The following is a 25,935-nucleotide window of genomic DNA, read 5'->3' on the forward strand; positions in this document are numbered from 1 at the left end:
GGCGGAAGAGTGAGGTAGCAGCTCCTCTGTGGCCCCTCTTTCATTTGTTACAATCTTTGTTTCTCATTGGCTTAATGATGTCATCAGGGTGCGACATGTTGGTGTTTCTTGTCGCCTTGCAGGGAAGAGGAGTGTGAGAGGGAGAAGGAGAGGAGGAGGAGGAAGAAGAAGAAGAAGAAGAAGAAGAAGAAGAAGGAAAAGAAAAGAAAAGAAGAAGAAGAGAGAGGGGAAGAAGAGAGAGGGAAATAGAGGGGAAGAAGAAGAGAGAGGGGAAGAAGAAGAGAGAGGGGAAGAAGAAGAGAGAGGGGAAGAAGAAGAGAGAGGGGAAGAAGAAGAGAGAGGGAAGAAGGGAAAGAGAGAAGGGAGCCACCATTCTGCGCTCATTGAGGCAGGATGCCCCGGAAAAGTGAGGGAGAAGAGGGTCCATCCCCAAAGGAAGCAGCGTCAAGGCGGTCCAGGTCTGGGTCGGGGTTGCTGCCCATTCACCAGCACAGGGAGCAGCTGGTCCAGGCAGTCAGGGAACATCCTTTCCTCCTGGTGACTGGAGAAACGGGCAGTGGGAAAACCACACAGTTACCGCAGTATCTGTATCAAGCTGGTAAGAAAGGACTTGCATTTCGATAGTGCCTTTTGCCAGGGTGACCAACATGTGTGGAGGAAATTACTGGACACTTTGGGGGGGGGGGGGTTATAGAGCTAAGAGAGTGGGGAAGAGGGTTTGAGAGGTGTGTGTGGTGGGGGTGGTGGTATGGAAGCTGCAACATGACAGAAAGGGCTACTTGCGTATTACAGGGGTGATGCAGAATGTAAAGATACGGGTTATGGGAACAACTGTGTCCCAGATGCATTCGCCCTGGGACAGGAGAGCTGAACTAATTTACAGGACCATCCTGTAAAGTCATCTTGCCTTCCCCGGCCTCGGGCCTCCCCCGGCCTCGGGCCTCCCCGGCCTCGGGCCTTCCCCGGCCTCGGGCCTCCCCCGGCCTCGGGCCTCCCCCGGCCTCGGGCCTCCCCCGGCCTCGGGCCTCCCCCGGCCTCGGGCCTCCCCCGGCCTCGGGCCTTCCCCGGCCTCGGGCCTTCCCAAAGTCACTGTGCAGCCAATGAAGTAATTGAAGTCATCGCTGTTGCAATGCAGGATTCGCGCACGGTAAAGATCCCACAAACAGCAACGTGATAATGACCAGATCGTCTGTCTTGTTTTTAAAAATAAATTGAAGAGTACCTAATTCATTTTTCCAATTAAGGGGCAATTTAGCGTGGCCAATCCACCTAGGCTGCACATCCCTTGGGTTGTGGGTGTGAAACCCACGCAGACACGGGGAGAATGTGCAAACTCCACACGGACAGTGACCCAGAGCCTGGATCGAACCTGGGACCTCGGTGCCGTGAGGCAGTAGTGCGAACCACTGCGCCACCGTGCTGCCCTTGGCTTGATTTTTAATGGTTCTGATTGAGGGATAACTATCGGCATGGCACGAGAGATGACGCCCCGCTTTTCTTTGAAGCTGCAGCCTTGGGATCTTTCCTCATCCGCCTGAGAGGGCAGATGGTTTAATACCCCTGACAGTGCAGCACCTCGTCAGTACCTCACTGGGAGATCACGTGGCCAAACCCCTGGAGTGGGACTTGAGCCCAAGACATCTTTACTCGGAAGCACGGTAGCACAAGTGGCTAGCACTGTGGCTTCACAGCGCCAGGGTCCCAGGTTCGATTTCCCCGCTGGGTCACTGTCTGTGCAGAGTCTGCACGTTCTCCCCGTGTCTGCGTGGGTTTCCTCCGGGTGCTCCGGTTTCCTCCCACAGTCCAAAGACGTGCAGGTTAGGTGGATTGGCCATGATAAATTGCCGTTAGTGACCAACAAGGGTAGGAGGGGCTATTGGGTTACGTGAATAGAGTGGAAGTGAGGGCTTAAGTTGGTCGGTGCAAACTTGATGGGCCGAATGGCCTCCTGCACTGTATGTTCTATGTTCAAATAGACCACACAGGCAGCCGCTACTTTGGAAGCTATTCACTGAGCTTCAGCTGATATGTTGGTTTGGGTGTGATGCCCTCTGCAGTTGAACAGCTGTGACACAGTCTAAGCTGCTGTGGAATGAATGGTCACTTGGGCAAGGAGTTGCATGAGAGCCAGCCTGTGATAAACGGTGTTTAGCATGTTTCTGTTTTCGTTTTAACAAGCACACAGCTGATGGTTTGCTTTTGCAATTCACCCACCTTCACCCCAAGGACTCGGAAGACATGGAATGATCGGGGTCACACAGCCACGCCGGGTCGCTGCCATTTCCGTGGCTCTCCGGGTAGCAGAAGAGATGAACTGCTCCCTGGGAAAGAAAGTGGGATATCAAGTTCGCTTTGATGACCGCACCTCCGAGGTCAGAGGTCGCCAGAAGGAGGCGATTTTAATTAACTTTTTCCATGTGACAGGACAGTGACAGCTTGTTGGCTGCTCAGGCTAGAGGTCAAAGATCAATAGATTTTTGGCTACTCCTGCTCCATGCCTTGTGTTTCTATACCAGAAATGTGTGGGTTTACGTACAAGGCAGGCTCAACAGGCTGGGTCTCTTTTCCCTTGAAGAAGAAGGCCGACAGATGACCTAACAGGGTTCATTAAAATTATGAAAGGTTTTTATCGAGAGAGAATGTTTCTTCTTGAGGGGATGATCATAAGTGGAGACAATCATCAGATGAGCGCCAAGAAATAGAATCTATAAGCTGGAGCTTGACTTGGGGATTGGGTTTTTAGTGTTGTTGCCGGGGCGGTGGGGGGGGGGGGGGGGGTGGGGGGGGGGGGGGGGGGGGGGAGGAGCTGCTTTGTTGACAGGGGAGAAACTGTTACTAGGGGAAAAATGGGAGGTCGGGAACGGCGACAGGCCGAGTGGGGACTCGAGGAAGCGGAGGGCGCAAGCTCGAGGCTGGCCTAAAAAGGGTGATGGCTAGTCAATGGAGGGGGGTTGATTGCCCCCTGTCCAGGCTGATCACATGGAATGTGAGAGGACTGAATGGGCCGGTCAAGAGGGCTCGCGTTTTTGCGCATTTGAGGGAACTGAAGGCGGACGTGGCAATTCGACAAGAGACAAACCTAAAGGTTACAGACCAGACGAGATTGAGGAAGGGGTGGATTCGCCAAGTGTTCCACTCAGGACTGGACTCGAAGACCAGGGGGGTAGCGATCTTGATCAGCAAACGAGTGGCATTCGAGGCAGGGAGAATCGTGTCAGACAAGGGGGGTGGGTACATAATGGTGAGTGGGAAGCTGGAGGGGGTGCGAGTGGTACTCGTGAACATATATGCTCCGAATTGGGATGACGTGAAATTTATGAGGCGGTGTTAGGTAAGATCCCAGACTTAGAGTCACATAACCTGATCATGGGAGGGGACTTCAACACAGTTATTGATCCGGAATTGGACCGGTCAACATCCAGGACAGGGAGGAGGTTGGCTGAGGCAAAGGAATTGAAGGGTTTTATGGAACAGATGGGGGGGAGTAGACCCATGGAGGTTTACACGGCCGAGGACGAAAGAGTTTTCCTTTTTATCACATGTCCATAAGGTATACTCCCGCATCGACTTTTTTGTTCTGAGCAGGGCGCTAATACCGAAGGTGGTGGATACTGAGTATTCGGCAATCGCAGTGTCAGATCATGCCCCGCACTGGGTGGATCTACAGGTCAGTGTGGAGAGAGGGCAACGCCCGCTGTGGAGACTGGATGTGGGGTTGCTAGTGGATGAAGCGATCTGTGGGCTGGTTAACAAGTCCATCCAGAACTACCTGGAAACAAATGATACGGGGGAGGTCTCTGCAGCGACGGTTTGGGAAGCTTTGAAGGCAGTAGTCAGAGGGGAATTAATCTCGATACGGGCCCACAGAGAAAAGGTGGAATGAGCTGAGAGGGACAGGTTAGTGGAGGAGATACTCCAGGTGGACAGGAGATACTCGGAGGCCCCGGACACGGGGCTACTGAGGGAGCGGCGGAGGTTGCAGGCGGAGTTTGGGCTTTTGACCACAGGGAAAGCGGTGGAACAGTTGAGGAAGGCAAGGGGGGGGGGCGATCTATGAGTACGGGGAAAAGACAAGCAGAATGTTGGCGCACCAGCTCAGGAAAAGAGAGGCGGACAGGGAGATAGGTAAAGTAAAGAGTAGAGGCGGGAATACTGTCCTGGACCCAGCGGGGGTGAACGAGGTGTTTAAGGACTGTTACAGTAAATTATATGAGTCGGAACCCCCAGCTGGGGTGGAGGGGATGAGGCAATTTCTGGATCAGTTGAGGTTCCCGATGGTGGAGGAGGACCTGGTGGAGGGGCTGGGAGCCCCAATTGAGATTGAGGAAATAATCAAGGGGCTGGAGGTCATGCAGTCGGGCAAGGCCCCGGGGCCTGACGGCTACCCAGTGGAATTCTATAAGAAGTTTTCAGAGATATTGAGCCCACTGCTGGTGAGGACATTTAACGAAGCAAGAAAGAAGGGAGTCCTCCCCCCAACAATGTCGCAGGCCTCGATTTCATTGATCCTGAAACGGAAGAAGGATCCGGATCAATGCGGGTCATACAGGCCGATTCTCTACTGAATGTGGACGCCAAACTGCTGGCCAAGATACTGGCCACAAGGATAGAGGACTGTGTCCCGGGGGTTATAGGGGAAGACCAGACGGGATTTGTTAAGGACAGGCAACTCAAGTCCAATGTTCGAAGGCTTCTCAACGTTATTATGATGCCCTCAGAAGGAAAGGAGGCGGAGGTGGTGGTGGTAGTAGCGATGGATGGGGAGAAGGCTTTTGATTGGGTGGAGTGGAATTACCTGTGGGAGGCGCTGGGAAGGTTTGGGTTTGGTGAGGGCTTTGTTACTGGGTGCGGTTGCTCTATCAGGCGCCAGTAGCGAGTGCGTACGAACCGGCTGAGGTCGGGGTATTTTAAACTACACCGAGGGGCGAGGCAAGGGTGCCCCCTCTCCCCCTTACTGTTTGCTCTGGCCATAGAGCCATTGGCCATGGTGTTAAGAGCCTCTAGGAACTGGAAAGGGCTGGTTCGGGGGGGGGGGGGGGGGGAGGGGGGAGCACCGGGTCTCGCTCTACACAGATGACCTGCTCTTGTACATTGCGGACCCATTGGAGGGGATGGGAGAAGTAATGTGAATCTTGGGGGAATTTGGCAATTTTTCGGGGTATAAATTGAACATTGGGTAAAGCGAGATGTTTGCGATCCAGGGAAGAGGACAGGAGAAGAGACTGTGAGAGCTGCTGCTTAGAATGGTAGGGAAGAGCTTTCGATATCTGGGAATCCAGGTGGCCCAGGAATGGGAGGCACTACTCAAGTTAAACCTATCCCAGAGCAGCACGGTGGCGCAGTGGTAGCACTGCAGCCTCACGGCGCCGAGGTCCCAGGTTCAATCCCGGCTCTGGGTCACTGTCCATGTGGAGTTTGCACATTCTCCCCGTGTTTGCGTGGGTTTCGCCCCCACAACCCAAAGATGTGCAGGGTAGGTGGATTGGCCACACTAAATTGCCCCTTAATTGGAAAAAATTAATTGGGTACTCTAAATTTATTTTTGGAAAAAATTAATTGGGTACTCTAGATTTATTTTTTAAAAAGTTAAACGTATCCCGGTTGGTAGAACAAATGGAAGGTGACTTTAAGAGATGGGACATGCTCCCGCTGTCACTGGCGGGGAGGGTACAGACCGTGAAAATGACAGATTTCTGTTTGTCTTTCAGTGCCTCCCATCTTCATTCCAAGCTGGTGAATAAGGTTATTTCGGGCTTTGTGTGGGAGGGTAAAACCCCGCGACTGAAGAAAGTGTTGCTGCAGCGCAGTCGAGGGGAGGGTGGGTTGGCGCTGCCGAACTTCTGCAGTTACTACTGGGCGGCTAATATAGCCATGATTAGGAAATGGGGGAGGGGATGGAGGCGGCGTCATGTAAAGACACCAGTCTGGGAGCATTGGTAATGGCACCTCTTCCATTCTCGCTGGCCCGATACTCCATGTCCGTTGGTAGTGGCGGCTCTGAGGATTCTGGGGCAATGGAGGAGATATAAGAGAGAGTGGAGGGAGCATCGATTTGGACCCCGATTTATAATAACCACAGATTTTCACCGGGTAGGCTAGATGGCGGATTCCCAACTTGGCAGAGGGCAGGAATCGGAAGGATGGGGGATCTGTTTATAGACGGGAGCTTCCCAGCTTGAAAGCTTTGGAGGATAAATTAAAATTCCCTGCTGGCAATAGTTTTGGGTATTTGCAGGTGCGCGACTTCCTGAGAAAACAGGTGCCGGCCTGGGTGGGAGAGGGGAAAGTATCGGATATTTACCAGGAGCTTTCGGAGGCGGAGAAAACTCCGGTGGAGGAGCTGAAGGGCAAGTGGGAGGACGGGGCTATGGGCGGATGCCCTAAGCAGGGTTTATTCCCTTCTCATCATGTGCCAGGCTTAGCCTGATACAATTTAAGGTAGTCCACGGCACACATGACAGCGACTAGGATGAGTAAGTTTGTGCGAGGTGCGCGGGATGCCCAGCAAATCATATCCACATGTTTTGGGCATGCCCGAAGCTTAAGAGGGTTTTGCTAAGGCAATGTCCACGGTGCTAAAAACACCGGTGGTGCCAAGTCTGGAGGTAGCGATCTTTGGAATGTCGGTAGAACCGGGAGTTCAAGGAGCGAAAGAGGCTGACGTCCTGGCCTTTGCCTCCCTAGTAGCCCGGAGACGGATCTTGTTAATGTGGAGGGACTCGAAGCCCCCGAGTGTAGAGACCTGGGTTAGTGACATTGCTGGGTTTCTCAGTCTCGAGAAAATAAAGTTCGCCTTAAGAAGGTCAATGGTCGGGTTCACCCGGAGGTGGCAGCTGTTTGTCGACTTTCTCGGGGAAAATTTAAAATATCAGCAGATGCAGTATTCCGCGGGGGGGGGGGGCGGGGGGGGATTTTTGTTGCATGGTTGAGGTGCGTGAAGATTGGGCTAAGGGGGGGGGAATGTTTATTTTACCATGTTAATGTCATTGTTTATGTTACTGTTATAAAAAATTTCAAATACCTTAATAAAATGTTATTTAAAAATGGGGCAATTTAGCGTGGCCAATCCTGAACATCATTGGGTTGTGGGGGTGAAACCCACGCCGACACGGGGAGGATGTGCAAACTCCACACGGACAGTGACCCAGGGCCAGGATTCAAAGCCGGGTCCTCAGCGCCACCGTCCCAGTGCTAATCACTGTGCCACCGTGCTGCCCACCTAGGCCCACTCCTATCCCCGTAACCCCACCTAATCTCAATTAATCACGGCCAATCCACCAAACCTGCACATCTTTGGACTGTGGGAGGAAACCGGAGCACCCGGAGGAAACCCACGGGGAGAACGTGCAAACTCCGCACAGACAGTCCCCCGAGGTCGGAATCAAACCCGGGTCCCTGGCGCTGTGAGGCAGCAGTGCTAACCACTGTGCCAGCGTGCCGACCCTGAAACTGAGTGCAAAAGCTTCTGCCCGGGTCCAAAAAGAAATTCAGAAGAAACTTATTTACTCAAAGAATGGTGAGAATGTGGATCACACTGTCACAGGGAGAGGCTGAGGTAAATAGTACAGGTGGATTTAAGGGGAAGCTAGAGAAGTGTATGAAGGAGTTGGGAATAGATGGGGTTGGGTTACAATGGCAGATAGATGAGGAAAGATGGGAGGAGGCTGGAGTGAAGCATAAATACCAGCATGGACTGGTTGGGCCGAATGGACTGTTTCTGTGCTGTATACTCTGTGTAATCCTTTCCCACTCCCTCAAGGCTGTGGATCAGTTTGTGTTTTGAAGATGCGATGGGTTTTTGTTGGGTAATATTAAGTAATTGAAAAACTGAATGACAAGTTCACTTGAGGATGGATTCGCCAAGTCCGGTTAGGTATATTCCTGGGGAGGGGCAGCATGGTGGCACAGTGGATAGCATTGCTGCCTACGGTGCTGAGGACCCGGGTTCGAATCCTGGCCCTGGGTCACTGTCCGTGTGGAGTTTGCACATTCTCCCCGTGTCTGCGTGGGTTTCACCCCCACAACCCAAAGATGTGCAGGATAGGTGGATTGGCCACGCTAAATTGCCCCTTAATTGGAAAAATAATTGGGTACTCTTAATTTTAAAAAAAAGAAAAAAAAAAAGGTATATTCCTGGGGGGCAGCACGGTGGCACGGTGGTTAGCATTGCTGCCTACGGCGCTGAGGACCCGGGTTCGAATCCTGGCCCTGGGTCACTGTCCGTGTGGAGTTTGCACGTTCTCCCCGTGCCTGTGTGGGTTTCACCCCCACAACCCAAAGATGTGCAGGTTAGGTGGATTGGCCACGCTGAATTGCCCCTTAATTGGAAAATAATAATTGGATATGCTAAATTTATTTTTTTTAAAGTATATTCCTGGAGGCTTCATGACATGTGTAACCGCCCCACCCGGCCAATCAGCTGCTTCGGCCTCTTCAATATTTTTATAACTTATAAACAAAAATGTTCAGAGAACGTGTGAGGGGGGGAAACTTGCACAATATTTATACACTCCAGTGTTTCATTTTTCCCATCCTGAGTCACTCACAGTATTGTCCAGGAGATTAATCGTGAATTCCTGTGGACTTGAGGGCAATGGGCCAGCAGGGGCATTGAGAACTCGTGGGAGAGCTGGCCTGCCCTTTTGTGAATCTCCTCAAGCCCAGGTAAAGGTCCCACGCTCGGGGTTTATGATTAACAGCGGAGCCAGTGATTTTCTGTGGCGCTGCAAAAGGGCTGGAACCCCGAGGGATAACTACTGCTTACAGGCAGAGGGGAGCCTTCGGCAAGATCACTCGTGTTTTCTTTAAGCGTGCACGAGGAAGCCACCTCGTCTTTCCCCTGGTTAAGTTGCTCGTTGAAATTGAAAAGGGGAAACTCTCACGAGCGAAGCGCAAGTCTCCGAGGTATGGGGAAATAATCCGAGGATTTTCCCTTGGGCAGATCACCACTGCACCAGGAGAATTCCTGAAGGCTTGGCAACCCTGATCACAGAAAGGGCAAGCATGGTGGCACAGTGGGTCAGCCCTGCTGCCTTACGGCACCGAGGTCCCGGGTTCAATCCCGGCTCTGGGTCACTGTCCGTGTGGAGTTTGCACATTCTCCCCGTGTCTGCGTGAGATTCGCCCCCACAACCCAAAGATGTGCAGGCTAGGTGGATTGGCCACGCTAAATTGCCCCTTAATTGGAAAACATGAAATTGATACAAATTAAAAATAAATAAATAAATAAAAAACCCTGATCGCAGAATAATTGGAATTTATAGCAAGTAAGGTGGCCTTTTGGCCAATTGAGCCCATGCTAGAATAATGCCATAACCGAGGTGCTGAATGTTTTTTTAAAATATAAATTTCGAGTACCAATTAATTTTTTTTAAATTATGGGGCAATTTAGCGTGGCCAATCCACCTAACCGGCACATCTTTTTGGGTTGTGGGGGTGAAACCCACGCAGACACAGGGAGAATGTGCAAACTCCACACGGACAGTGACCCAGAGCCGAGATCGAACCTGGGACCTCGGTGCCGTGAGGCAGCAGTGCTAACCACTGCATCACCGTGCTGCCTCCGGTGCTGAGTGGTTGACTGTACTTCCTTTGTAACCAGATCTCCCTGAAGTTCGATGAACACATTACGGAGAAAGGAATCGATTTTTCCTTTATTCTCACGTGGAATGTAAGCGTCCCTGGCAATTCCGAATTAGCCTTTGAACTGAGTGGCTTGCTGGCTCACTTCAGAGGGTAGTTAAGGCTCGAACACATTGCTGGAGTCACATGTCGGTCAGTCTTGGTAAGGATGTTAATGGACCAGATGGGGTGATTATTACAATGTCGTAATCACTGTTACTGAGACTGACTATTCCAGCTGCCATGGTGGGATTTGAATCCATTTGCCCAGACTCTCTAGATTGCTAGGGCAGTGACATTGCCACTATGCCACTGCCTCCTTACTGGGAGGTGGGATGTAAACACCAAAGCGGTTGAGCTGCGTGGCCTGTTTCCGTACTGCAAACCAGGCGGCACTTTAGCACAGCGGGTAGCACTGTTGCTTCACAGCTCCAGGGTCCCAGGTTCAATTCCCGCTTGGTCACTATCTGTGCGGACTCTGCACGTTCTCCCCGTGTCTGCGTGGGTTTCCTCCGGGTGCTCCAGTTTCCTCCCACAAGTCCCGAAAGACATGCTTGCTGGGTAATTTGCACATTCTGAATTCTCCCTTTGTGTACCCGAACAGGCGCCGGAATGTGGTGACTAAGGGATTTTCACAGTAACTTCAAAGCAGTATTAATATATATATTTTTTTAAATTTAGAGTACCCAATTCATTTTTTCCAATTAAGGGGCAATTTAGCGTGGCCAATCCACCTACTCTGCACATCTTTTTTTGGGTTGTGGGGGCGAAACCCACGCAAACACGGGGAGAATGTGCAAACTCCACACGGACAGTGACCCAGAGCCGGGATCGAACCTGGGACCTCAGCGCCGTGAGACTGCAGTGCTAACCCACTGCGCCACCGTGCTGCCCCAAAGCAGTATTAATATAAGCCTACTTATGACCATAAAGATTATTATTATAAAAATCCTGTGCAACGGCAGATTTTGTTTTCTTCCCAGGAGACTGTGATAAAGTACATGACCGACGGCTGTTTGCTGCGGGAGACCCTTCAGGACCCTGGTCTCAGTCGTTACAGCATCGTCATACTGGACGAGGCCCACGAGAGAAGCCTGAGTACAGTTATGTGACAGTTTGCTCTCAACAATTCTGTCTGCTTTGGTTCGTGACGTGAGTGTTGGATTTTAAATGGGAACTTGATTTATTTTGAAATTAATATTTTCCCAGTCGCAACACGACCTCTTCCTGCAAATGTTTCACACTGTCCCGTGGGCACATTTCCCCCTCCCCACCTCCACCCTCTTCCCCCACCAGCACTACCCTCCCCACCCATCGCCCTGCCCTGCACCACTGCACCGGTATTGTGGCTGTCCGATCAGTCTTTTCCTCCAGTCCTGGAAGTTTTTTGCTTTTCAAGTATTTATCCAGTTCCCTTTTTGAATGTTATTAATTAAATCTGTTTCCCAAACCCTGCGGACAGCACCTTCCATTTCTTTCTGTGTAATATAATATCTCATCTCCCCTCTAGTTCTTGTGACACAATCCTGTCCCCTGGTTGCCTGCCAGTTCAAAACACCTCGGAGTTTTGAAAGCCTTCCCCTTAACCTTCTTTAGTCTGAGGACAATGATCCCAACTTCTCCAGTCTCCACCTGATACCATTCTAGTATATCTCCTTTGCAGGGTGGCACGGTGGCGCAGTGGTTAGCTCTGCTGCCTCACGGCGCCAAGGACCCAGGTTTGATCCCGGCCCCGGGTCACTATCCGTGTGGTGTTTGCACGTTCTCCCAGTGTCTGCATGGATCTCACCCCCACAACCCAAAGATGTGCAGGGTAGGTGGATTGGCCACGCTAAATTGCCCCTTAATTGGAAACAGTTTAAAAAATCAAAAATAAATCTCTTCTGCACCCTCTCGAAGGCCTCGTCACCCACACCTGGCCGTGTGTTACCCACTGAAATCAATGGAGATGAATGAAAGGCTGGTATCTATCAGCAAGCATCCATCACGGCCGATCCGCTCGGCTGGTTTACCACAGAGACAGCGAAGACGTCAACTCCGTCGCTGTAAAATTGGGATGTGTGCAGAAACGGGCAGTTTGCAAACCACTCCTCCTAACGCAGCATGCTTTCTCCCCGCAGGATATCCTCTTCGGGTTGCTCAGGTCCCTGTCGATGTGGGTGCCGCCGTCCCCAGAGCGCCAGGTTCCCCTGAAGGTCATCGTGATGTCGGCCACACTGGAGACGGAGAAACTCTCAGAATATCTGGGCGGCTGTCCTGTCTGTCACGTGTCCGGCAGAACTTATCCCGTCAAGGAACTGTTCTGTAACCTGATTGGACCGAAGGACAAGGAGAGCTCCGGATTTGTTAAAGAGGTGACTTTTTTTTTTTCCCCCTTTTTAAAAAAAAAAATTTAGATTACCCAATTTATTTTTTTTCAATTAAGGGGCAATTTAGCGTGGCCAATACACCTACCCTGCACATCTTTGGGTTGTGGGGGCGAAACACACGCAGACACGGGGGACCATCCTTTTGGGGACTGAATCTAAGCTGCTATTCCAGTACTGAGGGAATGCTACCTTATCCAAGCTGAGGCGTTAAGCCGAAGTTCTATCCGCATGTTCAGTTAGGTGTGAATTACCCCATCGCACTAATGGAACATGATGAGGGAGATTTCCCAGCCTCCTAACTCTGACCTCCAGTGCACCGCTCACCCCCATCACCGCACCTTTGGCATCTGTACCGTCAACCGTCTAGGCACCAAACTCTGAAATTCCCTTCCCCAAACCTCTCAGCCTCTCCATGCTCCCTTAAAACACCCCAAAGGCAAGCTTTTTGACCAAACCTTTAGTCGCCTCCCTTGGCTTGGTGTCAGTTTTTGTCTGAATTGGCTTCCATGAATCCTCTTGGGATGGTTTATTAAATGTGCTTCCTAACTGCAGGTTGCTGGTGTCCTGGGGGGAGATGGTAGCCTATCAACAATGTCACTGGACTAGTAATCCAGAGGCCCAGGCTAATCCTCTGGGGACTGGGGTTCAAATCCCACCATGGCACCTGATGAAATTTTGATTCAATGATTGAGTCTGGAATATAAAGCTCGTCTCAGCGATGGCGACAATAGAACTATCGCAAAGACCATCTGGTTCACTGATGTCCTTGAGAGAAGGAAATCTGCCGTCCTTACCCGGTCTGGCCTACATGTGACTCCAGACCCACGGCAATGTGGCTGACTCGGAAATGCCCTCTGAAATGGCCTAGCAAGCCACTCAGTTCAAAGGGCAATTAGGAATGGGCAACAAATGCTGGCCTTGCCAGGGATGCTCATATCCCATGAAAGAATGAAGGGGAAAAAAACATTTTTGCCTCAACCAACAACGCCAAGAACTTGGGTTGACTGTCCTTCCATCTCTGCTGCTCGTCAGTCTCAATTTGAGACCTTGTTGTATGTAATAGGTCAGCCCACTTGCCGACAAGAAAATAAGTGCACTCCAAACTCCGTTAACTGGGAAGAGTACGTGGGATGTCCTGGGAATGTGATAAGGCACCGTATAAATACAAATTCTTTATTTCTAAACCATGGTGTTTACTGAATGTCACAATCTTGCCTTGTTCCTCATTTCCAGGTTGTAAACGTCACTTTGGACATTCACATGAATGAACCAGAAGGAGACATCCTAGTGTTTTTAACAGGTGGGTCACAGTGTAATGGGCTGGTTCTGCAGCACAGCCTGTCCGCCAGGCGGGCAAAGGAATTGGAGTTTGCCAGCTTTGGCGCCCTTTTTGTGACGCCCTTCAGAAAGACTGAAGTGAGCAGGTCTGGACATAATAATAATAATCGCTTATTGTCACGAGTAGGCTTCAATGAAGTCACTGCGAAAAACCCTAGTCGCCACATTCCGGCACCTGTTCGGGGAGGCCAGTACGGGAATTGAACCCGCGCTGCTGGCATTGTTCTGCAGTACAAGCCAGCTGTTTAGCCCACTATGCTAAACCAGCCCCTCATTCTCTCTAGCAGTCCTGTGAAGGTTTAACTTCTGACTGAAAGTCTGCAAACCAGTAGCCAGGTCTGGAAAGTTTAAATCTCTGTTTGAAAGGCTGGCGATTAAATTCCTTTCTAGCCGGCCAGTGAACGCTTCCCTTCTGATTAAAAGGCTGGGGAGTTGAAACTTTTTTTTTCCTCAACTGGTGGCCTGTGTTTAAAGACCTTTGGTGCCTGTAACTCATTGGAGCAGTCAAGGGTTCAAGATCTCAGGATGATACACAAATTATCGGTTAATTCACTTATGTTGGGACTCCGGGATCTGTGGGGCTGGAATTGACCGTGCACTCGCCCGAGGTAAATAAATTGCTCTTTACGGAAGGGCAATATCACATTTCCTACATTACAATTTCAATAAACAAATGGACTTTAAATCATTCTGTTCGATATTTTAGCTTCCATTTCATTGTTTACATCTTTATTAATTTATTCAAAGTCTTCTGACTTTTACTTTTAAAAAAAAAAAACTCTTGCAGCCGCAAGAGTTGCCAGTCACTTTGTGCTCGAGAGCAACTTTTCACCTTAAAAAAAAAGAGTGGGGGGGGCAGCATGGTGGCACAGTGGTTAGCACTGGGACTACGGCACTGAGGACCCGGGTTTGATCCTAGCCCCGGGTCACTGTCCGTGTGGAGTTTGCACATTCTCCCCGTGTCTGCGTGGGTTTCACCCCCACAACCCAAAGATGTGCAGGGTAGGTGGATTGGCCACGTTAAATTGCCCCTTAATTGGAAAAAAAATAATTGCGTACTCTAAATTTATTTTTTTTAAAAGATGGGAATAAAAAGCCGGTGTTAACAAGTGACTCTGAACCTTTCAGGCTGTTTTAGAAACCCGTCTAGTTCATTAATATCCTTTAGGAATTAAACATGTCATTCTTGGGGCAGCACGGTAGCATGGTGGTTAGCATAAATGCTTCACAGCTCCAGGGTCCCAGGTTCGATTCCCGGCTGGGTCACTGTCTGTGTGGAGTCTGCATGTCCTCCCCGTGTGTGCGTGGGTTTCCTCCGGGTGCTCTGGTTTCCTCCCACAGTCCAAAGATGTGCGGGTTAGGTGGATTGGCCATGCTAAATTGCCCGTAGTGTCCTAATAGTAAGGTTAAGGGGGGAGTTGTTGGGTTACGGGTATAGGGTGGATACGTGGGTTTGAGTAGGGTGATCATTGCTCGGCACAACATCGAGGGCCGAAGGGCCTGTTCTGTACTGTACTGTTCTATGTTCTTAGCTGATTTGTCCTAGATATGACCCCAATCCTATACCAACATGGTATACTCTTGACAGCCTCAAAAGTTGCCATTCAGTTGGGTAACTTGGGGCATGGGCAATCAATGCCAGTGTGTCTACACCTCGTGGATGAATATACGTTAGAAATTAATTTAATAGGATCAAAATCCTGGAACGCTCTTCCCTAACAGCACTGTGAATGTATATGTTATGTATATGTTGTATATTCGATAGGTTTCACAGAGAGGCTCTGCGTCTTGTATTGTTGAGCATAGTAACAATGTTCACCCGAGATGTTGGGACCTGAGAAGGTGGCAGAACGTGAATCCATAAATTTAAAATGGTTTTGAACATCCTCGATTATGAACAATTTACAGGGTTACAGTTGAAAAGCGGGGAATTGGGATTAAATGTGACTGCTCTTTCAAAGAGCCAGCACAGGAACGATGGATCGAGTGGCATCTTCCTGTGTTTCAGGTATCCGTGATTCACAATGTTCTGTTACATTGGCTAAGTCTCAACATGTGCTACTTAACCATTTCCATTTTATAGGGCAGTCGGAGATTGAGCGAGCGTGTGACCTGCTCTTCCAGAAGGGAGAATCAATTGATTACCAATACGATGTGAGGGATAGATCGGTTGAAGGGCTGCTCATACTGCCACTGTATGGGTCTATGTCAACAGGTAACGCCTATAGCAATTTTTAAAAAAATAACGTCCTTTTTGTAATTCACATTATTCGCTTTTCTGTGTGTGGTCTCCTCACTCACCACCTGTGGGCCAAGGGAGCTGCTTCCAGAACACTGATAGGAATTACATGGGCACTCACACTAAGTCCCTGCCCTGTGGGATGGTTTGATTGTCCTTCATTATCCCATCTGCCACATGGGTAGCTCTGGCGCCTCATTGGTGCAGCTGGGCCCAGGCACTTGATGTGTGGAATAAGGTGCCTGAAGTTGAGACATTCCCCTCTTGGCCAGACAAGAGACGAGTCATTGGAAAAGCTGGAGAAAAAGAAAGTCGCTTAAACTCAGTCCACCATCTAAAGGTACAAGTCAGGAGAGGCAGCACGGTGGCGCAGTGGGTTAGCACTGCTGTCACACGGCGCCGAGGTCCCAGGTTCGATCCCGGCTCTGGTCTCTGTCCGTGTGGAGTTTGCACATTCTCCCCGTGTTTGCATGGGTTTCGCCCCCACAACCCAAAGATGTGCAGGGTAGGTGGATTGGCCAAGCTAAATTGCCCCTTAATTGGAAAAAATGAATTGGGTTCTCTAAAGTTTAAAACAAAAGTCAGGAGTGTAATGGAATACTCTCCACTTGCCTGGATGAGTGCAGTTCCAACAACACTCAAGAAGCTCGACACCATCCAGGACAAGCAGCCCTGCTTGATTGGCTTCCCATCCACAAACAGTTCCTCCCTCAACTACCGACGCACTGTGGCAGCCGTGTGCATCATCTACAAGATGCACTGCAGGAACTCACCAAGGCTCCTCAGGCAGCACCTTCCAAACCCACGACCATTAGCATCTAGAAGGACAAGGGCAACAGATACCTGGGAACCCCACCACCTGGACATTCCTTCATTGGCGTAGGGTGAAAATCCTGGTGCTCCTTCCCTAACAGCACAGTTGGTGCAGTGGTTCAAGAAGGCAGCTTACCGCCACCTCGAGGGCAATGAGGAATGGGCTATAAATGCTGGTCATCCCAACAATGAATATAGAAAGAAAGGGGAGCAACCAGTGGTTGCTTTAACCGTGCGATCCACTCTCTGTAGCTTCTCAGTGAAAGGAACTTGCTGTGGTTTCCTGCTGATTATTGGTCCCTCACGTTAACTGGTAAATTGTCATTGTGGACTCTTGTGGAAATGGAGAAAATTGTGTTGGGACTATTTAGACGGCTCATCACAGGTTGTTGAGCACACTCTCACTAAAGGGAGCTTTACTGTGTATATAATTAATGCTCTACCTGCCATGGAGGGTTTAACTTGATTTGTACAGTGTAGAGGGAGCTTTACTCTGTATCTAACCCTGTGCTGTACCTGTCCTGGGTGTGTTTGATGGGGACAGTGTAGAGGGAGCTTTACTCTGTATCTAACCCTGTGCTGTACCTGTCCTGGGAGTGTTTGATGGGGACAGTGTAGAGGGAGCTTTACTCTGTATCTAACCCTGTGCTGTACCTGTCCTGGGAGTGTTTGATGGGGACAGTGTAGAGGGAGCTTTACTCTGTATCTAACCCCGTGCTGTCCCTGTCCTGGGAGTGTTTGATGGGGACAGTGTAGAGGGAGCTTTACTCTGTATCTAACCCTGTGCTGTACCTGTCCTGGGTGTGTTTGATGGGGACAGTGTAGAGGGAGCTTTACTCTGTATCTAACCCTGTGCTGTACCTGTCCTGGGAGTGTTTGATGGGGACAGTGTAGAGGAAGCTTTACTCTGTATCTAACCCCTTGCTGTACCTGTCCTGGGAGTGTTTGATGGGGACAGTGTCGAGGGAGCTTTACTCTGTATTTAACCCTTGGCTGTACCTGTCCTGGGAGTGCTTGATGGGGACTGTATGGAGGGAGCTTTACTCTGTATCTAACTCTATGGTGTACCTGTCCTGGGAGTGCTTCATGGGGACAGTGTGGAGGGAGCTTTACTCTGTAACCCGTGCTGTACCTGTCCTGGGAGTGTTTGATGGGGACAGAGTAGAGGGAGCTTTACTCTGTATCTAACCCCGTGCTGTACCTGTCCTGGGAGTGTTTGATGGGGACAGTGTAGAGGGAGCTTTACTCTGTATCTAACCCCGTGCTGTACCTGTCCTGGGAGTGTTTGATGGGGACAGTGTAGAGGGAGCTTTACTCTGTATCTAACCCCGTGCTGTACCTGTCCTGGGAGTGTTTGATGGGGACAGTGTAGAGGGAGCTTTACTCTGTATCTAACCCCGTGCTGTCCCTGTCCTGGGAGTGTTTGATGGGGACAGTGTAGAGGGAGCTTTACTCTGTAACCCTGTGCTGTACCTGTCCTGGGAGTGTTTGATGGGGGCAGTGTAGCGGGAGCTTTACTCTGTATCTAACCCCGTGCTGTACCTGTCCTGGGAGTGTTTGATGGGGGCAGTGTAGCGGGAGCTTTACTCTGTATCTAACCCCGTGCTGTCCCTGTCCTGGGAATGTTTGATGGGGACAGTGTAGAGGGAGCTTTACTCTGTATCTAACCCCGTGCTGTCCCTGTCCTGGGAGTGTTTGATGGGGACAGTGTAGAGGGAGCTTTACTCTGTATCTAACCCCGTGCTGTACCTGTCCTGGGAGTGTTTGATGGGGACAGTGTAGAGGGAGCTTTACTCTGTATCTAACCCCGTGCTGTCCCTGTCCTGGGAGTGTTTGATGGGGCAGTGTAGAGGGAGCTTTACTCTGTATCTAACCCTGTGCTGTACCTGTCCTGGAGTGTTTGATGGGGACAGTGTAGAGGGAGCTTTACTCTGTATCTAACCCTGTGCTGTTCCTGTCCTGGGAGTGTTTGATGGGGACAGTGTAGAGGGAGCTTTACTCTGTAACCCTGTGCTGTACCTGTCCTGGGAGTGTTTGATGGGGGCAGTGTAGCGGGAGCTTTACTCTGTATCTAACCCCGTGCTGTCCCTGTCCTGGGAATGTTTGATGGGGACAGTGTAGAGGGAGCTTTACTCTGTATCTAACTCCGTGCTGTCCCTGTCCTGGGAGTGTTTGATGGGGACAGTGTAGAGGGAGCTTTACTCTGTATCTAACCCCGTGCTGTACCTGTCCTGGGAGTGTTTGATGGGGACAGTGTAGAGGGAGCTTTACTCTGTATCTAACCCCGTGCTGTCCCTGTCCTGGGAGTGTTTGATGGGGCAGTGTAGAGGGAGCTTTACTTTGTATCTAACCCTGTGCTGTACCTGTCCTGGAGTGTTTGATGGGGACAGTGTAGAGGGAGCTTTACTCTGTATCTAACCCTGTGCTGTTCCTGTCCTGGGAGTGTTTGATGGGGACAGTGTAGAGGGAACTTTACTCTGTATCTAACCCCGTGCTGTCCCTGTCCTGGGAGTGTTTGATGGGGCAGTGTAGAGGGAGCTTTACTCTGTATCTAACCCCGTGCTGTACCTGTCCTGGAGTGTTTGATGGGGACAGTGTAGAGGGAGCTTTACTCTGTATCTAACCCCGTGCTGTCCCTGTCCTGGGAGTGTTTGATGGGGACAGTGTAGAGGGAGCTTTACTCTGTATCTAACCCCGTGCTGTTCCTGTCCTGGGAGTGTTTGATGGGGACAGTGTAGAGGGAGCTTTACTCTGTATCTAACCCCGTGCTGTTCCTGTCCTGGGAGTGTTTGATGGGGACAGTGTAGAGGGAACTTTACTCTGTATCTAACCCCGTGCTGTTCCTGTCCTGGGAGTGTTTGATGGGAACACAGGGATAAAAACATATCCATACCCAACACTGACGCTCTCTGGCAGACGGTTAAGCAAATCTGTGTCCGATTGTGGAAGCACCGTTTTAGTTGACGTGTCAGATTCTCGGATCTCAGTCCTAACTGTGATTTCTCCTTCAGACCAGCAGAGAAAGGTTTTTCTTCCTGCACCGCCCCACATCAGGAAATGCATTGTTGCTACTAATATTGCAGCCACCTCCCTGACTATTGATGGAATAAGGTAAGAAAGTGCAAGCTTGATTTCACTGTCCCAGCCTAATTGCCCTTGATTATTTCAACCTCCTCCCCCAAAAGGCGCTGACAGGCTGTGTATTCATAAACACCGGCAGCCCCTCTTTATGGTGCCTGAAATGGCACGGGGAAAATCACTCGCGTGTCCGGACTGAGCATGGGTGGAGTTTGGCCAGGGAGGGAATTATTGAACAGGTCAAACCCATCGCCTCTCGTGAGCACATAAACAAACCTTCCAAAAGAGTTAATTGACTAATGAGAAGGAGCAGGATCTCTGGTCAATATCTTCTGCTTAGCTGGTGACTTTGTCAACTAATGTTTGGTCAGAACCTTCAACAACATGTTGATGAATAAGATTATCAAGTTCCAGCACAGAATGGTACCCCCAACCTAGTAATGACTGTTGAAGGAACTCTGCCAAATAGAAAGGGGAAGTATTGCAGACCCTTCAGCACATGAGCTAAGTGTTGCACTGAGAGAGTGCTGCACTGTCAGCAGTGCCATCTTTTGGTTGAGGCCCTTGCCTCCCATCTCAAGGCATGAGTTGGAAAAGGAGCAAGAGGCCTCTCTGCTGTATACTGGCCAGATATATCCCTCAAGCCGTAACGTCCGAACTCCATCACTTCCTAGGTAAGGATTACATGGCAATTGAGCACGAAGTTCAAACTACTGTTGGGCAATTGCCCTGCAATGGGAACTATCCCAAAGTACAATTTAAATCGCAAACTTCAGATGGTTCCGACTGTCTTACGGTAATAGTTACCCTGAAAAACATTGAATTAAAACCACTTCACAGTTATGGGTAATGACACTACCGAACACCCCGTCTGACAAAGCCCCATTGCTCCACCCTCCTGACTATCTTCCCCAGCCCCTACAAATCACTCCTGCCCAAGCTGGACCTGAACCCCCATCACGGACCCCCCCCCCCCCCCCATACTGACCATCCCCTCCCACCACAGACCCTCCCCCCCCCCCCCCCATACTGACCATCCCCTCCCACCACAGACCCCCCGCCCATACTGAACATCCCCTCCCATCACAGACCCTCCCCCCCCCATACTGACCATCCCCTCCCACCACAGACCCCTCATACTGACCATCCCCTCCCACCACAGACCCTCCCCCCCATACTGACCATCCCCTCCCATCACAGACCCACCCCCCATACTAACCATCCCCTCCCACCACAGACCCCCCCCATACTGACCATCCCCTCCCACCACAGACCCACCCCCCATACTAACCATCCCCTCCCACCACAGACCCTCCCCCCCCATATTGACCATCCCCTCCCCTCCCATACTGACCATCCCCTCCCACCACAGACCCTCCCCCCCCCATACTGACCATCCCCTCCCACCACAGACCCACCCCCCCCATACTGACCATCCCCTCCCACCACAGACCCCCCCCCATACTGACCATCCCCTCCCACCACAGACCCCCCCCATACTGACCATCCCCTCCCACCACAGACCCTCCCCCCCCATACTGACCATCCCCTCCCACCACAGACCCCCTCCATACTGACCATCCCCTCCCACCACAGACCCTCCCCCCCCATACTGACCATCCCTTCCCACCACAGACCCCCCCCATACTGACCATCCCCTCCCACCACAGACCCCCCCCATACTGACCAACTCCTCCCATCACAGACCCCCCCCATACTGACCATCCCCTCCCACCACAGACCCCCCCATACTGACCATCCCCTCCCACCACAGACCCCCCCCCATTCTGACCATCCGCCCTCGCTAAAAGACCATCCAACTGAACTGACCCCCCCCCCCCCAAGGGGTGAAAGCTGCTATATAAATGCAAATTCTATCCGACTATCAATTTAGAAATTTATTCACCGGGCGGGATGGAGGTGCAGTGTTTAGCACTGCTGCTTCCCGGCGCTCGGGACCCTCTCCTGACCATCCCCTCCCACCACAGACCCCCCGCCCATGCTAACCATCCCCTCCCACCACAGACCCCCCCATACTAACCATCCCCTCCCAACACAGACTCTCCCCCCCCCATACTGACCATCCCCTCCCACCACAGACCCCCTCCATACTGACCATCCCCTCCCACCACAGACCCCCTCCATACTGACCATCCCCTCCCACCACAGACCCCCCCCTATACTGACCATCCCTTCCCACCACAGACCCCCCCATACTGACCATCCCCTCCCACCACAGACCCTCCCCCCCCCATACTGACCATCCCCTCCCACCACGGACCCCCTCCATACTGACCATCCCCTCCCACCACAGACCCTCCCCCCCCCCATACTGACCATCCACTCCCACCACAGACCCTCCCCCCCCATACTGACCATCCCCTCCCACCATAGACCCCCCATACTGACCATCCCCTCCCACCACAGACCCTCCCCCCCCCCCCATACTGACCATCCCCTCCCACCACAGACCCTCCCCCCCCCCCATACTGACCATCCCCTCCCACCATAGACCCCCCATACTGACCATCCCCTCCCACCACAGACCCTCCCCCCCCCCATACTGACCATCCCCTCCCACCACAGACCCCCTCCATACTGACCATCCCCTCCCACCACAGACCCCCCCTATACTGACCATCCCTTCCCACCACAGACCCCCCCCATACTGACCATCCCCTCCCACCACAGACCCTCCCCCCCCCATACTGACCATCCCCTCCCACCACAGACCCCCTCCATACTGACCATCCCCTCCCACCACAGACCCTCCCCCCCCCATACTGACCATCCCCTCCCACCACAGACCCCCCCCCCCCCCCATACTGACCATCCCCTCCCACCATAGACCCCCCATACTGACCATCCCCTCCCACCACAGACCCTCCCCCCCCCATACTGACCATCCCCTCCCATCACAGACCCACCCGCCCATACTGACCATTCCCTCCCACCACAGACCCTCCCCCCCATACTGACCATCCCCTCCCACCACAGACCCCCCCCTATACTGACCATCCCCTCCCACCACAGACCCCCCCCCATACTGACCATCCCCTCCCACCACAGACCCTCCCCCCCCCATACTGACCATCCCCTCCCACCACAGGACCATCCCCTCCCACCACAGACCCTCCCCCCCCATACTGACCATCCCCTCTCACCACAGACCCCCCCATACTGACCATCCCCTCCCACCACAGACCCCCCCTATACTGACCATCCCCTCCCACCACAGACCCCCCCATACTGACCATCCCCTCCCACCACAGACCCCCCCCCCCCATACTGACCATCCCCTCCCACCACAGACCCCCTCCATACTGACCATCCCCTCCCACCACAGACCCTCCCCCCCCCATACTGACCATCCCCTCTCACCACAGACCCTCCCCATACTGACCATCCCCTCTCACCACAGACCCCCCCCTACTGACCAACTCCTCCCATCACAGACCCCCCCCATACTGACCATCCCCTCCCACCACAGCCCCCCCCCCATACTGACCATCCCCTCCCACCATAGACCCTCCCCCCCCATACTGACCATCCCCTCCCACCACAGACCCCCCCATTCTGACCATCCGCCCTCACTAAAAGACCATCCAACTGAACTGACCCCCCCCCCCCCCCCCCCCCCCCCCCCCCCCCCCCCCCCCCCCCCCCCCCCCCCCCCCCCAGGGGTGAAAGCTGCTATATAATTGCAAATTCTATCCGACTATCAATTTAGAAGTTTATTCACCGGGCGGGATGGAGGTGCAGTGTTTAGCACTGCTGCTTCCCGGCGCTCGGGACCGGGGTTCGATCCCGGCCCCGGGTCACTTTCTGTGTGGAGTTTGCACGTTCTCCCCATGTTTGTGTGGGTTTCACCCCCACAACCCAAAGATGTGCAGGGTAGGTGGATTGGCTGCGCCAAATTGGCTCTTAATTGGGAAAAAAAATTATTGGGTACTCTAAATTTTTTTTTTAATCAAATAAAATTTATTTACTGATAGGTCAGACGATAGACTCCAGAATTACAACTCAAAAATACAGCAGAAATTAACTGGAGTTCAGTCAAGGAATGAGCGATTTAATTCTTGCCCCGAAATATTTGAATAGAATTGAATATCCCTCCATCCAGTCTCAATGTTATCAGGCAATGTGGACTGCGTTTCGTGATTGGAGCTAGTTACTGGTATTGTGTGATGTTAAATCTGGAACTCACTGCCTGAGAGGATGGTAGAGTCAGGAGCCCTCAATATTCAAGAAGCATTTAGATGGGCACTTGATTTGATTTGATTTGATTTATTATTGTCACATGTATTAGTATACAGTGAAAAGTATTGTTTCTTGCATGCTGTACAGACAACACACACCATACACAGGGGTGGAAGGAGAGACTGCAGAATATAATGTTACAGTTATAGCAAGGTGTCGAGAAAAGATCAACTTAATACGAGGTAGGTCCATTCAAAAGTCTGATGGCAGTAGGGAAGAAGCTGTTCTTGAATCGTTTGGTACGTGACCTCAAACTTTGGTATCTTTTTCCTGACGGAAGGAGGTGGAAGAGAGTATGTCCGGGGTGCGTGGGGTCCTTAATTATCCTGGCTGCCTTTCTGAGGCAGCGGGAATTATAGACAGAGTCAATGGATGTGAGGCTGGTTTGCGTGATGGGCTGGGCTACATTCACGACCTTTTGTAGTTTCCCACGGTCTTGGGCAGAGCAGGCTCCATACCAGGCTGTGATACAACCATTTGAAAACGCCGTAGTCTACAAGGCTATGGATGAAGTGCTGGAAAATGGGATTGGAATAGATAGGTGATCAATGGCTGTTACAGACTCGATGGGCTGAGGGCCTCTTTTGTGCTGTAATGACTCTCTAATAACAGATTCCACCTCTTTAATTACAGGTATGTTGTAGACTGTGGCTTCGTGAAGCAGCTCAATCACAATCCACGGGTTGGACTCGACATACTGGAGGTGGTTCCAATCTCAAAGTAAGTTTTTTTTTAAATGCAGTTCATTGCAAATAGACACAGAATAAAATTTCAGGCTCATTGTATCGAATCCCAACGTTCCAAATCCCTCTTATTCACTCCAATAGAACAGAATCTCAATGGGAAAATGCTTCCTTTTCATTCATATCGAGTAGAAATCCAATAGGTCAAACCTTTTCCTATTCATTCTTACTGTACATGAGATGTAAATGCAATTTAAAATTAGCAGTTTGTAGACAACAAAAAGGTGATTGTGACTCCTCAACACACCACTCTCCGATACGAGCGCTGGGAAAAGTTTTGATACTGCTCAGAGCGAAAGTTGTTTTTGCTTCACAGCCTGACCCCCTTTTCCATTCCTCCCTGTCGCAGGAGTGAAGCTGTGCAACGCACAGGGAGAGCTGGAAGGACATCTGCTGGGAAATGCTATCGGCTCTACAGCAAAGAATTCTGGGAGGTGTGCATGCCCGATCACATGGTACCAGAGATCCAGAGAAGCAGTTTAACGTCTGTGATCCTCACCCTGAAGTGTCTCGGAGTGAACAATGTTATTGGGTTAAGTAGTTCAGAATACCATTTCTATTCCCCTCTGCCACAGAGATGGAAGATGTTGTCTGTACCTCCTCACGTGAATGAAGTGTGAAATAGGGGCCGGGTGTTTTGAGGTAACCGGGTCCGGATACCCAGCTGCGGAGACCTGGAGCTCGGGTGCAATTCCTTCTGGTTATTGTAGACTCTTAACAAACTAAATCTCTTTCCGTTCGACTGTACAGAATCCCAATGGACCAACACCTTTCCCGTTCCCTCTGTTGAACCCCTCCTCACTGAGAGTTTACATGTACCGTGTGGGGGTTAACTTAAAAAACGAGCTAAGTGTATATCGCTAATTCTGCCTTCTGCAGGTTTTCAGGACCTCAGTTTTGTGTCAATCCATAGCTACAGCTTCCCACGTCACCCAGGGTCTCACTGCAGAGGGCATCAAGCTACGGAGTGAAGCCCCCAATTGCTTCCCTTCCCATTGAAGAGCTCCTCGTCCTCCGCTCAGACCTTTCCTTTGCCTGATGTGAAGTGCAGAGTCCCCATTGGAGCTTGATCCACTAACCCAGGTCCAATTAAGGGGCAGTTTAGCATGGCCAATTCACCTAGCCTGGATGTCTTGGGGTTGTGGGGGTGAGACCCACGCAGACACGGGGAGAATGTGCAAACTCCAGCGACCCGGGGCCGGGATCAAACCCGGGTCCTCGGCGCCGTGAGACAGCAGTGCGCCACCATGCCACCCGAGCACTGGTAAACCTCACATTCCTTGTCCAGCTAAGACCAACCCACCCTGGTTAGCAGGATTATACAGACCAGAATGCCAGGCTCCTGTAGGGAGCAAACCTAGTTGTCATTAGGATCACTGCAGAGCCGTTTGGCGCAATTATGAAACCAATGGCAAATTTCCAGTTGCTGTAGTTAACCCTAAACAGACCTCACGTCCCACCCCCCCCCCTCCAA

At 51.4% G+C, this 25,935-nt stretch overlaps 1 protein-coding gene across 2 annotated transcripts in view; it reads left to right on the forward strand.

Annotated features, from left to right (window-relative positions):
* The first annotated feature begins 264 nt into the window (after positions 1 to 264).
* dhx40 (DEAH (Asp-Glu-Ala-His) box polypeptide 40) overlaps positions 265 to 25,935 on the forward strand; it is a 46,615-nt gene continuing 20,944 nt past the window's right edge. The window contains exons 1-9 of one of the 2 annotated variants that reach the window (XM_038814637.1): positions 265 to 598; positions 2,227 to 2,372; positions 10,605 to 10,724; positions 11,742 to 11,975; positions 13,224 to 13,290; positions 15,412 to 15,543; positions 19,392 to 19,491; positions 24,352 to 24,438; positions 24,811 to 24,993. In XM_038814637.1, coding sequence (XP_038670565.1) covers positions 394 to 598; positions 2,227 to 2,372; positions 10,605 to 10,724; positions 11,742 to 11,975; positions 13,224 to 13,290; positions 15,412 to 15,543; positions 19,392 to 19,491; positions 24,352 to 24,438; positions 24,811 to 24,993 — 1,274 coding nt within the window. In that variant the 5' untranslated portion in view covers positions 265 to 393. Of the gene's footprint in view, positions 599 to 2,226; positions 2,373 to 7,370; positions 7,517 to 10,604; positions 10,725 to 11,741; positions 11,976 to 13,223; positions 13,291 to 15,411; positions 15,544 to 19,391; positions 19,492 to 24,351; positions 24,439 to 24,810; positions 24,994 to 25,935 lie in introns of those variants that run through there. The other variant, XM_038814638.1, reaches the window with a different exon arrangement.

The sequence above is a fragment of the Scyliorhinus canicula genome, chromosome 12, assembly GCF_902713615.1.
Source record: "Scyliorhinus canicula chromosome 12, sScyCan1.1, whole genome shotgun sequence".
NCBI lineage: Eukaryota > Metazoa > Chordata > Chondrichthyes > Carcharhiniformes > Scyliorhinidae > Scyliorhinus > Scyliorhinus canicula.